At 45.9% G+C, this 16684-nt stretch overlaps 1 protein-coding gene across 1 annotated transcript; it reads right to left on the minus strand.

Annotated features, from left to right (window-relative positions):
• Positions 1-7475: 7475 nt before the first annotated feature.
• Positions 7476-16463, minus strand: LOC138644854 (gamma-crystallin-3-like). Its single transcript, XM_069733740.1, has 3 exons — positions 16380-16463; positions 13579-13821; positions 7476-7801 (listed from the first exon to the last, which is right to left on the minus strand). Exons 1-3 carry the CDS (start codon positions 16386-16388, stop codon positions 7526-7528), a joined length of 528 nt encoding a protein of 175 aa, XP_069589841.1. The 5' UTR covers positions 16389-16463; the 3' UTR covers positions 7476-7525.
• Positions 16464-16684: the final 221 nt, after the last annotated feature.

A 16684-nucleotide genomic window follows, 5' to 3' on the forward strand; every position in this document is an offset into this window, starting at 1 on the left:
AGTACACCATTGGAATACATTTTTAATTATGATACGCTGAAAACATGTGGGAATTCCTTAACAAACAGGCATTCCTCACAGGTATTCAGCGTATCTGGAAGCCGTAAATCATGCAACTGAGGCGATGATAACTATATCTCCGAGCAATAACAAATACTCGGAGATCACCCGAGCCACGAGTATACTCGCTCATCACTAATGAATAAATGTTGCCTTTTATGGAAGTACCTGCTCCCCGCTGGATTACTCTTCATGCGTGGATTGCTTTGAACCAGCTGCTCGGCTCTTTCTTTTCTGTGCGGATTTGGATGTGGAGTTGTCTGGATAGGTGAGCTGACTTTTTTTTCATTTTTTGTGTTTTTTTATGTTTATTTCAAATAAAGGAGTCTGTGTCATTATTTCAATTAAATGATTTTATTCTGGCTGTGACTTTTTTTTACAATTTAACTGTGGGGTTACTATTGGGGGTGTCTTATAGACATAAAACAGCTGATATCAACCCCACAACCATTACTCCAATTACCATGGCCACAGGTCAAGTGGGAAGAGCTGAGCAAAGCTCCAGAATTGGCAAATCTAAAAAATGCCCCTTTTCTGGGGTGGCTGCAGGTTGCTATTTTTAAACTGGAGGGTCGATATCTATGGGCTGTTACCAATCTGAGAATACCAGCCTCCAGCTGTCTTCTTTAGCTTGGCTGGATGTAAAAAAAAATAAGGGGATCCACACCCTTTTTAATTTTAATTATCTATTTAAATAATTTTTAAAAATGCCATGGGCCCACTCTATTCTTCAGCCATGATAAAACTGACAGCTGATGGTTGCAACCTTCAGCTGTCAGTTTTGCATGCACTGGTTTTCAAAAATAGAAGAGACCCATGTTAGGGCTCGAGTTCCCGCCTCTGCACAGGGGGAATCTCAAATCATCTCTGCTGCGGTCTCCCATTCTTCTCCAGCCGCAGTGGAGTCTGCTCAGCGGAGACGTTGGTCCCACCGTCTTGCTCAGTCTCACTCTGTGCATAGGGTTGCTGCTACTTTTCCAGCTTCTGCCATTGAAGCCAGTGCTGGGCAGCGACGAGCAGACGCTTCTGGGACTAAGTCCTACTTTGCGCACACTGAGCATGCCCAGGGCAAGATCTCTCAGGGAAATCTAGGGTCACATGCTCAGGTAATGCAGCGACTTCCATTGGTCTTTCTCACAGAAGGTCCTGTAGATACTAGGACTAAGTTCTGCTTTGCACACTGAGCATGCCCAGGGCAAGATCTCTCAGTGGAGATCTAGAATCATATGCTCAGGTACTGCAGCAATTCCATTGGTCCTTCTTTGAAAGGTCCTATACGTGCTGCAGCTATTTAAGGCTCGCATGGCCGCACGGCCATGCGCTAGTGTACATTTGTAAACGTGTGTGTGTTGTGAGTGAAAGTCGCTCTTTAAATAACCCTCCCTATTGGATGACTGTTCGCGGAAGGTGTATGATTGCTATCTAGCACCCGACTTATCCAACAGCACGTTACACACTGATACAACGTCTAGTTGCTGTGTCCGCCAGTGCGGCGCCGTGCGCTTTCACAGCGCTTTCCTGACCCAAGCCTGGGTGGTTAGTGGCGTCCGTCAGTGCGGCACCGCACGCACTCTCGTGCATTCCTTTGTTATTATTTTGGTTACGCTGACACCCCAGTTTGCGGTGTCGACCGCAAGTAGTCTACACAGACTCAGATCCCAAGTCTTAGGACTGAGCTCGGAGACTCCTTGCTTGTGCTCTTGTGTGCGGTACCGCTGCCCTGTGACTTAACAGGGTTCGCTTCCTTCACACAGGGTGAAGTTAACCCGTGTGTATTCACATTGTACCGCCATATAGTCCGTCATTACTTGGCAGCAGGACCCCTGGCTGCGAACGCACCTTATTCTACCTATCTTATTATTTGGTGCATTCCACTAGCCCTAACATTACACTAGCGCCAGGGTCTGGCTAGTAATGACGGACAAACAGCAATCCTTGCAGTACATCCATCAGCTGGAGGGTAGGTTGGCTGCTCTCGAGTGCACAACCTCAGCTGTGGATGTAACCGCAGTTGCTGTTCAAGCTGCTAGCATGGCTGCATCAACCTTGTCCACTGCCACCCCTGTAACATCTCTATCACGCCTCCCGCTGCCAGAAAAATTTTCTGGTGATAGTAAGTCTTGTAGGAGTTTCATGAGTCAGTGCTCTATACATCTCGAGCTTCTGGCCTCTTGTTTCCCTACAGAGTGGGCAAAGGTGGGGTTTATTGTGTCTCTCCTGTCGGACAGGGTGTTTAGAGTGGGCTACGCCGCTGTGGGAGCGTGGCGATCATGTGGTGCAGAGTGCTTCATTTTTCCTGAGCACTCTGAAACAGGTCTTTTTAGGACCTCATGTCACCCATGATACGGCGCTCCAACTGTTGGCATTGACTCAGGGCTCGTCCTTGGTCAGCCATTTTGCCGTCCACTTCCGCACCCTAGCATCTGAGCTGGAGTGGTTGGATAAAGCCCTAATTCCGATATTTTGGAGGGGGCTGGCTGACCACGGGAAGGACGCCCTGGCCACTAGGGAGATTCCCGCCACACTGGAGGAGTTAATAGCTGTGTCCACTCGTATTGTCCTCCGTTTTCACGAGCAGAGGTTAGAGCGAGCCCAGTGTAGGCAGAGGTTTCGGCTGGCTCCCATCTTCGCCAAACCTTTGGAATCTCCAGTCCAGGCCCCTGAGTCACATGAGGCCATGGAAGTGTAACGAGCAGGATCTAAGTCCCAGACCGCTCGTGCACTCCAGGTTTGTCATGTTTGCCAGCAGTCAGGACATCTTTCCACCAGATGTTCCCAGCGGTCGAGGAAACGTCAGCGTCTAGTGGTAGTAGTTGGAGGTACACTAGACACGGCGACGTTTGCCTCCAAATTGTCCTTTAAGGGGACAATAACAATAGGCTCATTCACTCACTCGGTAGAGCTCTGGGTGGATTCTGGGGTGGAGGGCAATTTTATGTCTTCTGCCTTCGCCCAACGTCACGCAATACCCCTGGTTATGCTAGCTCAACCAGTAACGGTACAAGTGGTGAATGGGTCGACACTGCCCTCACAGATAACACACCATACCATCCCTTTTACTCTGTCCATGTCGCCATCCCATCAGGAGATTATATCTCTGCTCATCATTCCTGAGGGAATTGATGAGGTCCTGTTGGGAATACCTTGGTTGCGGTACCACTCTCTTCATGTCGAGTGGTCATCAGGCAGAATTCTAAAATGGGGTGAATCTTGTGGGGGTAGGTGTCAGAGGGAGTGCGTTCAGGTTGCTACTACAGAGGTACCCGCAGATTTATCCTCTCTCCCCAAGCAATATTGGTCTTATGCAGACGTGCTCTCCAAAAAGGCGGCGGAGACCCTTCCGCCCCATCGCCCCTATGACTGTCCTATTGATCTCTTGCCTGGTGCTGAGCCTCTCCGGGGACGAGTTTATCCATTATCTCTCCCGTAGATGGAGGCAATGTCACAGTACATCCAGGAAAATCTGGCAAGAGGATTCATTAGGAAGTCAGTGTCACCTGCTGGGGCAGGGTTCTTCTTCGTGCAGAAGAAGAATGGGGAATTGCGTCCATGCATAGACTACAGGGGTCTTAACGCCATCACCGTTAAGAATAAGTATCCTTTGCCCTTGATATCTGAGCTCTTTGATAGGCTTTGGGGAGCAAGGGTATTTACTAAATTAGATCTGCGAGGTGCTTACAACCTGATTCGCATCCGTGAGGGGGACGAATGGAAGACGGCTTTTAACACCAGGGATGGGCACTATGAATATCTGGTGATGCCCTTTGGGCTCTGTAATGCCCCAGCCGTTTTCCAAGACTTTGTGAACAACATCTTCCGGGATATGCTCTCCACCTCGGTCGTAGTCTATCTGGATGATATTCTCATCTACTCTCCAGATATTGACTCCCACCGGAGAGATGTTTGCAAAGTCTTCAACATCCTACAGGCAAACTCCCTCTATGCCAAGTTGGACAAGTGTATGTTTGAGCAGGAGTCCTTACCATTCCTAGGCTATATCATCTCCGCCCAGGGATTGGCTATGGATCTTGCCAAACTACAGGCTGTGATGGACTGGCAGGAACCCCATTCTCTTAAAGCGGTGCAGCGCTTTATGGGGTTCATTAATTATTATCGCCAGTTCATTCCGCACTTCTCAACTTTGGTAGCTCCCTTGGTTGCCCTCACCAAGAAGGGGGCAAATCCCAAATTGTGGTCTGAGGAGGTCTCCAAGGCCTTTAACTCCATAAAGTCACACTTCGCTAGCGCTCCCATCCTACATCGCCCCGATGTAGATAAGCCATTTATCATGGAGGTGGATGCCTCATCTGTTGGTGCTGGAGCAGTCCTCTTCCAAAAGGATGCTCAAGGTCGGAAGCATCCTTGCTTCTTCTTTTCTAAGACCTTCTCACCAGCAGAGAGGAATTATTCCATCGGAGACAGGGAGTTGCTAGCCATGAAGTTGGCTTTTTCAGAGTGGAGACATCTCTTGGAGGGAGCTCATTTTCCCTTCCAAGTCTTCACAGATCATAAAAATTTGGTGTACCTGCAGACAGCCCAGCAGTTACATTCTCGCCAGGCCAGATGGTCCTTGTTCTTCTCCCGGTTTCATTTCACCCTCCATTTTCTTTCTGGGGAGAACCTTCGGGCTGACGCTCTCTCTCGCTCCGTTTTGTCATCTGTGGAGGAGGAGGAGCCTCGGCTTATTGTCCCTTCAGAGAGCCTGAGAACGGTGGCTCCGGTTTCGCTAGAGTCTGTGCCCCAAGCAAGACTTTCGTTCCATCTAGTTTGCGACAGGAGGTTCTCTCTTGGGCTCACTTGTCCATGGTGGGTGGACACTTTGGGACCAAGAGGACATCTGAGCTCTTGGCGAGGACATACTGGTGGCTGCATATGGCTCGTGACATCGCAGAGTATGTTCGGGCATGTGTTTCCTGTGCCAAGAACAAGTCTCCTCGGCAACGGCCAGAGAGTTTGCGCTTAACAACGCGTAGCCGACTCCACCGGTCAGACTCCATTCCTCCTATATAACGGCCAGCATCCGCGTGTCTCTGTGCCCATGCTCATGTCTTCCGTTGACTCCAGGGTGGCAGACTGGGCTGTGGAGGCACGGGACATTTGGGACCGCACTCAGGATGCCATTCGGGTTTCCAAGGAGAGAATGAAGTCCTCCGCCGATGCTCATCGGCGCCCCACTCCGACCTTTGCTCCTGGTGACTTAGTGTGGCTCTCCACCCGTAACATCAGGCTGCACCTAAGTTTGCACCTCGCTACTTGGGTCCCTTCAAGGTCCTCGAACAGGTTAACCCTGTGGTCTACCGTCTGGCCCTTCCTCCACGCCTGGGCATCACCGACACCTTTCATGTGTCCCTCTTGAAACCCCTACACATGTCCCGGTTTTCCGAGTCATCTGCCGGGACATCGGGTTTGTCTACGGATGATTATGAGGTGAACGCTATTTTGGGGTGCAAGGTGGTACATGGCAAAAAATTCGATTTGGTGGATTGGAAGGGTTATGGCCCAGAAGACAGGTCCTGGGAGCCTGCTGAACACATTCGAGCTCCACAGCTCATTGCTGCCTTCGAGCGTAGTGACGTCCAGGGAGGGGGGGGGGGGCCTGGGATGGGGGGTAATGTTAGGTGTCAAGTTCCCGCCTCTGCACAGGGGGAATCTCAAACCATCTCTGCTGCGGTCTCCCATTCTTCTCCAGCCGCAGTGGAGTCTGCTCAGCGGAGATGTCGGTCCCAGCGTCTTGCTCAGTCTCACTCTGTGCATAGGGTTGCTGCTGCTTTTCCAGCTTCTGCCATTGAAGCCAGTGCTGGGCAGCGGCGAGCAGACGCTTCTGGGACGAAGTCCTACTTTACACACACTGAGCATACCCAGGGCAAGATCTGTCAGTGGAGATCTAGGGTCACATGCTCAGGTACTGCAGCAATTCTATTGGTCCTTCTTTGAAAGGTCCTATACGTGCTGCAGCTATTTAAGGCTCGCATGGCCGCACGGCCATGCGCTAGTGTACATTTGTAAACATGTGTGTGTTGTGAGTGAAAGTCGCTCTTTAAATAACCCTCCCTATTGGATGACTGTTCGCGGAAGGTGTATGATTGCTATCTAGCTCCCGACTTATCCAACAACACGTTACACACTAATACAGCGTCTAGTTGCTGTGTCCGCTAGTGCGGTGCCGTGCGCTTTCACAGCGCTTTCCTGACCCAAGCCTGGGTGGTTAGTGGCGTCCGTCAGTGCGGCACCGCACGCACTCTCGTGCATTCCTTTGTTATTATTTTGGTTACGCTGACACCCCAGTTGCGGTGTCAACCGCAAGTAGTCTACACAGACTCAGATCCCAAGTCTTAGGACTGAGCTCGGAGACTCCTTGCTTGTGCTCTTGTGTGAGGTACCGCGGCCCTGTGACTTAACAGGGTTTGCTTCCTTCACACAGGGTGAAGTTAACCCGTGTGTATTCACATTGTACCGCCATATAGTCCGTCATTACTTGGCAGCAGGTTCCATCTCTGCACGGTGGACCCCGGGCTGCGAACGCACCTTATTCTACCTATCTTATTATTTGGTGCGTTCTGCTAGCCCTAACACCCCATGTCATTTTTAAAAATATTATTTATTTATATTGCACAGGCACTGGCTGATGAATATTTCTATCAGCGTGGCGTTCTCTCGCTGTTATCAGCGACAGGAGGTGAAGGTTGATGAGAGTAGTACTCTCCAATCAGCTGATGCCTGTGACCAGCCTGTCAAATAAGCGTGCGCGGCACTCCACTAAAAGGATTCCACCCCAAATAGTCCAAAAAATAAATCCGGCATTCCAGAGTAAATGCAGAAAAACATAAATCGTGTTTTATTAACATAGGTGCCTCATACCCAGCACTTTTGTGCTTTATCCACCGCGCAGCAACACACTTTTCTCAGACTCCACTGCTCTGCTACATCCAACCTGTTTTTGTCGTCACCAAGAACTGAGTATTATTTCTAATGAAGGCCTAGTGTTGCCGAAACGTCACGTTTATACACAGTGAATGTACTTATGTGAATAAAACACGATTTATGTTTTTCTGCATTTACCCTGGAGTGCCGGATATATTTTTTGGCCTGTGAGCAGCGGTTCACAGCTGCTGGATCACGCTCTCATCTGACAGCATGGGAACTGTAGCTCTCTGACCAGTGGAAATGATCGTACCGCCGATCAGAGCCCATGTTTGCCTCTCTGTCATGAAGATGACAGCGTGGTAAACAATGGATATTCAGATGCCCCATTCAACTGAATGGGGTCCAGTTTTGGTACCTGAACCAAACTTCTTTTTAGATGTTCAGCTGAACCTGAGAGACCCGAACATCCATGGGTTTATGCATCACTAACTGTGTTAAATAAAGTCAGACACAATACTTACACTTAGTACAAAATGTAACAGAGATAAATGTATTTGCAAACTGTATTTTTTATTAATAGTAAGTATCAAATTGGTTCTGTTTATTGAATATACTGGACTTTCCTGAAGGAGCCAACCCTGGAGTTTGAAGCTCCCCAATCATTATATCTCCTGTACTCCCCAGGTTTCAGATAGTATTGGCGTCCTTTGTAGTTGGGCTCCTCATAGAAAACCCAGTGTCCATCAAGCACATTGCAAGAGTGAATGTCATTATAATGGAACTGCTCATACACATGGAAGCAATCTTCAGTGAACTCCATCATCTGGCCTCTAAAGTCTTCTTTCTCATATATCCTCATTCTAAATGGACCACGGTGCTTTAAGAAAAGAAAAGAAAAATATAAGCAATTAAACATAAGCAAATTTTATTTGTGACTCATCTGTCTGCTCCAAAACACATATCAAAGTAAGCACAGTCCTTGTAGGGAACGTTGTGTTAAAAGGGGCAAAACCTTTTGAATAAAAATACCCTGGATGGTTTTCAAAGAAAACATTACTTATGCTCAAATGCAAGAGAGATTCTCAAAGCGTCATGTATAGGTCTGTAGTCCAGAGGACCCTACATCCCAGAGTTCTGTCAGCTGTCTTCTCCCGCTGCTGCATTGATTGATAGTGCTGAGCTAGCCAGCAAAACTATGGTAAGAAATATCTAGACTATGTGTCCCTACTCATGATACGTAGAGCACCTCTTTGAACTTGACCTTAAAGAATGTTTTCTCCAAACTAGCCCAGAATGTTTTCTACAAACTTTGGCTTCTACAAGGACCTGTGCTTATTTAGATGCAGATTTAAAAACTGAAAGACTAACTTTCAAGCCCATAAAATTAGCTATATATGGTAGTTCATTAATCCATTTCTTTGAAATAAGGGTTGAGAAAGAAGTTTTATTTTTAGTGATGGGCGAACCTGTGGATGTTCGGGTCTGGTGGGTTCTTCTGATCATTTAAAAGTAGTTTTAGGCTATGTGCACACGTTACAGATTAGGCTTAGGAATTTCTGGTGCGGATTCTGCCTCTCCTGGCAGAAAACGCACCTGCGGATTTGTCGCGTTTTTTGTGTGGTTCCGCAGCATTTTTTTGTGCATTTTTGCTGCGGTTTTCTTGCGGATTTGCTGCGTTTTTTAGCCCTGCGGTTTTCTATAATGTAATGGGTACAAAAACGCTGCAGATTTAGGCTATATTCACACTTAGCGGTTTTTACCGCGGAACCGCCGCGATTTTGATGCTGCGGGTCCGCAGCAGTTTCCATAGCGTTTACAGTAACATGTAAACCCTATGGAAACCGCAAACCGCTGTGCACATGCTGCGGGAAAAACCGCGCGGGAACGCAGCGGTTTACAACTCGCAGCATGTCACTTCTTTGTGCAGAATCGCTGCGATTCTGCACCCATAGGAATACATTGAACCGCTTACTTCCCGCATGGGGCTGTGCCCACGTTGCGGGAAGTAAGCGGATAACGTGCGGGTGGTACCCGGGGTGGAGGAGAGGAGACTCTCCTCCAGGCCCTGGGAACCATATTTGGGGTTAAAAAATAAAAAATCTGGTTATACTCACCCTCTGATGTCCGGAGCTCCTGGGCGCTGCACGCGGCCGTCCGGTCAGAGTTGCTGTGCGACCAGGACCTGCGGTGACGTCGCGGTCACATGACCGTGACGTCACGAAGGGTCCTTCTCCCACAGCATCTTAGGAACCGGACCGCCGGGTGCAGCGCCCAGGAGATCCGGACATCAGAGGGTGAGTATAACCAATTTTTATTATTTTTAACATTACTATTGATGCTGCATATTGCTGCATATGCAGCATCAATAGTATAGGCGGAAACCCGCAGCGGAAAACGCGGAACAAACCGCGATAAATCTGCAGGGAGAACCTCAGTTGTTTTGCCCTGCAGATTTATCAAATCCGCTGCGGGAGAACCCGCAGGGACCCGACGCAAGGTGTGAACATAGCCTTACAAAAAAGAAGTGACATGCTACTTCTTTTAAACCGCAGAGTTTCCGCAGCGGATTTTCCGCAAAGTGTGCACAGCATTTTTTTTCTCATTGATTTACATTGTACTGTAAATCAATTGCGGATCTGCAGCGTTTCTGCACCTCAAAAAATGCTGCGGATCCACAGAGAATCCGCAACGTGTGAACACACCCTTATGGTTCGGTAACCAGAACAGTACTCGAACTCGAACACGAACCCAGACTGCATTCATCTGGATTAGGGCCTGAACATTTGTTGTTTGCCACTTTGTCATCTGCGTGACATCATGGCAAACACATACTCTAATCTGCAGTAACTGTCATTACTGCTGCAGTTCCCACACTGTCAGATGACAGCATGTGAGCCAGCAGCTCTGACAGGTAGTAAAAAGGTTATCACCAGTTACAGGGGTCAGATTATGAGAGTGCTACTCTCATCAGTGAACACCTGCTGTCGCTGTTAGCAGCGAGATCAGGTGAGGCTGATGAGAGTATTCATTAGTCGGTGCCTGTGCAATAAATAAATTAAAAAAATGACTTGAGGGTCTCTTCTATTTTTGATAATCAGTGCAGGCAAAACAAACCCACTTCAACCCCCAACTGTCAGCTTTATAATGGCTGGTTATCAAGAATAGAGTAGTCCCATGACGTTTTTTTAAATTATTTAAATAAATATTTTACAAAAACGGCTTGAGGTCACCCCACATTTTTGAGAACCAGCCAAGTTAAGAAGACAGCCAGGGACTGGTATTCTCAGACTGATAAGAGGCCATGGATATTGACCCTCCTCAGCCTTGAAATAGCAGCCTACAGGTGCCCCCCAAAAGGCGCATCTATTAGATGTGCCAGTTTTTCCCCAGCTCTTCCCTCTCACCCTTTTGCTGTGGCAAATGGGGTAATAGGGTTGGGGTTAATGTCATATGTTTTATGTTCGCTTGACATCAAGCCCAAGGGTTAGTAATGGGGGAGGCATCTAAAAGACACTCCCCATTACTAACCTGATAGTTAGACTGTTAAAAAAACAGCAAAAATAAAGCCCTTTAATTGAGATAAAGACATTGACACCTTTATTTGAAATAAAAATAAAAAAACAAAGTTATACTTTGGCAGCTGCAGGCTGCTATTTTTTGGCTGGGGACAGCCAATATCTATGGCTCCTTTCCGGTTTGAGAATATCAGCCCCCAGCTGTCTTCTTTAGCTTGGATTTTCAAAAATGGGGGGACCCCACTCCGTTTTTTTATTATTTATTTTACTAATTTAAAAAAATGGCATTGGACCCCTCTATTCTTGATAACCAGCCAATATAAGGCTGATTGTTGGGGGTTGCAGCCAGCTGCTGTTGATTTTGCCTGCTTTGATTATTAAAAATAGAAGAGACCCCATGTAATTTTTTAATTATTTTTTTTATTGCACAGGAGCAAGCTGCTGAATACTCTTATCAGCCTCGCCTGCTCTAAGAGCCACAGCAGGCATATTCTCAGGAGATTAGAACTGTGAACTGCGACGCCTGTGACAGGCTGTAAGCTTTTTACCGCTGATCACAGCTGCTGGCTCACATGCTGTCACCTGACAGCGTGGCAATCTCAGCTTTCTGACCGGTGGTAGCGATCCTCGCACTGTTACAGAGAAGGCCATATTAGGAGCCCGGGAATGGACACTTTACTGTTTGGGTTTGCCCATCACTACTTATTATCTGTCTCATAAACAAACAAACATCTTTACTGCCTTGGAGAAACAGACCTGAGGACATGTGATGGGCAATTGTTTCCTGGCTCTAAATAAAATAATTCATGTACAATTCCTGAGACACAAAAGCATGAAATATTATCATGAGTCATAGAAATAAACTATTTATAGTGATGCGCTAATATATGAATAAGCGGCGCTCGTGGGATAGATGGGGATAGCTGCGGGTACTGCTCCTCACCACACAGAGGAGAAAAGAAAGCTATAGATAACACGGAATATATTTTGCAATATATGTACCTGCGCTTATCCTAACAGAATATTCTAGTATACATACACAGTGGGTGGTTACCTTATTGGTGGACGGGTAGTAGTGAGTCCGTCTATAGGCGTATGTGGCAAATCGGGAGAGGCTTGTGTGAAGGGACTGGAATGGTAAGCGGTACACCAGTAAATAACAATATAAAAGAATATAAATAAGATCACAAGTGCTAAGCCTCTAGAAATGGAATGGTATCAATAAAAGCAATAAAATGAACTATGCGGGACTGGTAAGTGCCTATATAGTAAATCCCCAATAAAGAACTATAAAAACAGAGGGCTAGTGAACTAACACCCCAAGGAGTGCATAGCCTGACATCAGAAAAAAAGTCACTGATATGTATCTATGACTCTGGTTAGTGCACTAGATACAAAGCAAGTGGGGATCCGGTACCTGTCCTGTAAGTACTCGTAGGAAGAAACCCGGCGAAGTTGCGCTTAGAATGTCCGTGCACTCTTAGCGGTAAGTAAAGTCGTTGTACTTAGCTCAAGTAAACGCTGTCTTTGGAAGTCCTCAGGCGGCTAGTATAGGCGCCGTCCCGGCCGGTGACGGACGCCCGCGCGGCCTGTGTTGAATCATGTGCGATGCTGTGCAGGACCTGCGGTGACGTTCGGGTCACGTGCTCGTAAGCCACGTGGTGCCCTTGATGATGCTACGGTGCGCTGTGGGAGCCAAAACCAACGCGTTTCGGAAATGCTTCGGTTTCCTTCATCAGGGTTCAGGGCACCGTAGCATCATCAAGGGCACCACGTGACTTATGAGCATGTGACCCGAACGTCACCGCAGGTCCTGCACAGCATCGCACAAGATTCAACACAGGCCGTGCGGGCGTCCGTCACCGGCCGGGACGGCGCCTATACTAGCAGCCTGAGGACTTCCAAAGACAGCGTCTACTTAAGCTAAGTACAACGACTTTGCTTACCGCTAAGAGTGCACGGACATTCTAAGCGCAACTTCGCCGGGTTTCTTCCTACGAGTACTTACAGGACAGGTACCGGATCCCCACTTGCTTTGTATCTAGTGCACTAACCAGAGTCATAGATACATATCAGTGACTTTTTTTCTGATGTCAGGTTATGCACTCCTTGGGGTGTTAGTTCACTAGCCCTCCGTTTTTATAGTTCTTTATTGGGGATTTACTATATAGGCACTTACCAGTCCTGCATAGTTCATTTTATTGCTTTTATTGATACCATTCCATTTCTAGAGGCTTAGCACTTGTGATCTTATTTATATTCTTTTATATTGTTATTTACTGGTGTACCGCTTACCATTCCAGTCCCTTCACACAAGCCTCTCCCGATTTGCCACATACGCCTATAGACGGACTCACTACTACCCGTCCACCAATAAGGTAACCACCCACTGTGTATGTATACTAGAATATTCTGTTAGGATAAGTTCAGGTACACATATTGCAAAATATATTCCGTGTTATCTATTTATAGTGATGGCCCATAATTTTTGGTCGAGTACTATTAGTAGTGCAACTTACAGCTTTCAGACAGAAGAAACAGATACTCAAGCTTAGAACATGAGCACATGACAATGTAAGAACCAGGAGTGACCACCAGAGCACTGGTAATAGAGTAGCAGTTAATTTAACAAGCGAATTTAGTTCATTTATATTTTGGAACATTTATTGTATTAAGAATAAAAAAAACATATCCTGGACAATCCCGTTTAAACAATACCAGCAAAATAATGAAAATAAGTGAAAGATACAGCTTTCATACAGTGATCACTCAAACTTCTTTAAACAGTAGTGGGCACAAAACTCCTTCATACACTGTATTTGTTATACCATAGAATATCAATCAAAATGACCTGAAAAGTGTTAGTCATATCTACAGTGTTCATTTGGATTTGTGCATAGAAAATGTTTGTGATACAAAACTATCCTGTGGACTGAAATCAAAATAATGGCCCCACATAAAGGCTAACACATGCCTGCAAAAGTTCCACCATCCCTCTCTTCAATAAAAGGAATAGCCACATTCTCTTGAATGTAGTGCAAAATGTAACCTGTGCATTAACACTTTGCCTGGTGACTGCATTAACGTGGCAATAACATATAAATACAGTACATTTACTTATACTACTTCAGATACTAACTTGAGGAGTCAGGTGACAGGACCTAATGGAATCATTGAATCCCATCCATTTTTGAAAATCAGGGTAGTCTCCTCTTCTTAGATAATATTGGCTCCCCCTGTAGTTGGCGTGTTCATACAATATCCAGTTTCCACTATCTACTCGAATAGAGTTGCAGCGGTTGAAAAAAGAAGTCATATCAGGGCAATCAGAGCTGCACTCATAGGAGCGGCCTTGGAAGTTCTTGTCCTCATAGAAGATGATCTGTTGATGACAGTGTTTAAGAATTAATTGCATTTTGCTTTGTGTTATAGTTAAAATCCAAATTGGTTGTATATTAACAACTTTTTATACTGAATCTCTCTGTGGGACTAACATTTTTAAATTGAAATGGTTTGCTCAGCCTTAGGGTACAAGTCTGCAGTCACTGTATGTGACTGTAGACTTGTGAATCCTCACAGTGTGCTCCCTACATGCTTTGAGGTTTCTCCAGTGTTGGCGCCTGGAGCATTGGAGCATGACCGCAATAATCTGATTTGTATACATGCTGTCAGTCATATGTCGACTAGATGATGTTAGGACTGTCAGAGCACACAAAATAATAATTAGAAAGAATATGAGGTGCGTTCGCAGAACGGGAACCACATTGCAGAAAGGACACCTGTTGCACGGCAATGGCGGACTAGATGGCGGTATAATGTGAATACACACACGGGTTAGCTTCACCCAGCATGAAGGAAACGAACCCTGTTGCGTCACAGGGCCGCGATACCGCACAGAGAGCGCAAGTAAAGAGTCACAGAACTCTGTCCCAAGACACAGGGAAAGAGTTCCTCTAGACCTCTTACGCTCGACACCGCTACTGTGGTGTCAGGGATAGAACTGAACTAATAATTTACTGCACAGGGCCAGGAAAGCGCACTAAGCGCACGGCACCGCACTGGCGGTCGCTGCTGAGAGACACTGAATTGTGTGCTGGATGTGCAGAGTAGCACTGTCTGGCACTAGGTAGCTTCCACCATTCGCGAGCAGGCAACAACACTAGGGATGGGAATGAATCGGAGCTTTCATCCATTGACAGGCATACATCCACACACACATTAGCTAGTTTACACTAGCGCATGGCCGAGCGGCCATGCAAACCTTTCATAGCAGTAGCACTCTTGGACCTTCCTAATGGTCCAATAGGAGCAGCAACAGGACCTAAGCATGTGACCCCCGACCTCCAATGGGAGGTCATCCCGTGGGCATGCTCAGTATGTGAAAAGCAGGACTTAGTCCCAGAAACGCCTGCTTGCTGCTGACCAGCGCTGGCCACAAAGGCAGAGCCTGAAAGGCAGCATTAACCATTTGCACAGTATCAGCTTGAGCCAGCCACTGGGATCAATGTCTCCACCGAGCAGGCTCCACCGCGGCTGGAGGAGAATGGGAGACAGCAGCGGACATGGTTTGAGATTCCCCCTGTGCAGCGGCGGGAACTCGACACCTAACAGATGTGCTCAGCCTCCTTCAATGAGCAACAAAGGAAAACCATGACAAAAAAACTTCCAATAAAAAAAGCCGTAAATTGCAAGGATCATTTTATTAAGGTGACCAGATACAGATGACATGGGAGTCAAACGCTCACAGAAATATATAATATTACAAAAAGGTCTATGGGTATAAACTAATTTGAGGTAGACAAAACATCATTGCACATTAGCGCATATGGCCTGTAAAGAAAGTCCGGCAACCATATATAGCAAGTAGAAATATAGCCAAAAAGGCTGTTATAATTACCAATGAAGCCGGAGATATAACTGTGAGCGTCCTTCCCGACGCGCGTTTCGGCGGTGTGGCCTTTCTCAAGGGATTCCTTCAATGCAAATGTTCTGAGCAAGGTTGAACATATTTTCTCAGAATGTAACCAGAAGTATGCAAATCATATCCTTGCGGTCACATGACCGTCTGCTCCTGACACCAGCAGTGGAGAATCCTTACAGAAGGCAGTGGATTCATAAGTCTGCAGTCACATAAAGTCACTGCAGACTTGTACCCTAAGGCCAAACAAGCCTTTAATGTCACTTATTAAGTTTAAAGGGGTATATAGACTTGCAAACTCACTCGATTTAATATCTGTGGATTTAATGCAATCCACTCCAGTAGTTTGTACCAAGACAAGAAGCAATGGCACCTTGACTGCCGACGTCTATGATTGGCAGTAGTAATCAAGTGACAGGAATGATTGATCATTGGACATGTCTCTGATCACTCCTTTATTGGTGATAAATGGGGTTTTCTGGGTTATAAAACCCAGTTTCAAATACTCCATTAGGGATTTCAGAGGGAATTCTAGAAAGAAGTCCCTGTTCAGGAACCTATAGATTAGATTAGAGTTGGGAGCAGGTCCAAAAAATGTGTTTCTCTAAAACACCCAACAGGTAAGCATGATCAAATGAGAATTGTGTATTTCTTTTACTTGCGTGCCTAGGCTTCCCTAAGTGCTGCTGCAGTGGGATTGGACTCTTGCTCCCAAGTTATATGTAAATGTGGGCAAATATTATTAGTAGGATATCTTGTAATAAACTTATTAAAAATGGTTTGTAAAAGTGACTTTCCAACGTTGTGAATGTATTTTAAATCTGAGGATTTTACACTTTTCCATGTTGTCATGATTATACTGATACTTTTAGCAGAAATGCAAAAAATTGACAAATATGGGTAATGATTAAAATAAAAATGAATGATTTAAAATAATAAAGGGATGACATGTAAAGGGATGTCATTTAATAGAAGAATCAGCACTAAGTCAAACAAAAATACGTAAAATATAATTTACATACCTTTCCCATTTCTGTGGATGGTTTAGTTTAAGTGATTGCTAACAAATGTCTAGGGCTCTTATATACACCTTCCACTGCTGATGTCTGCATACATTAAGTCTTATGTCAACAGTTTTTGTGTTTAGTAAGGTAAACATATGGCCCTTTCATTTATTGTGCTTTAGACTATTCTGTGATTACAAGAGACTATTGTCTGCATTTGCTTACTAAGAGTTCCATATTCAAAGGTATACAACAAATAAATAGAAAAAACTGAATGTGTTCTGTGTAACATGTATTTCTCTGTTGGAGCTATCCATGTATTA

This window comes from Ranitomeya imitator, chromosome 7 (genome assembly GCF_032444005.1).
Source record: "Ranitomeya imitator isolate aRanImi1 chromosome 7, aRanImi1.pri, whole genome shotgun sequence".
In the NCBI taxonomy this organism is placed as follows: domain Eukaryota; kingdom Metazoa; phylum Chordata; class Amphibia; order Anura; family Dendrobatidae; genus Ranitomeya; species Ranitomeya imitator.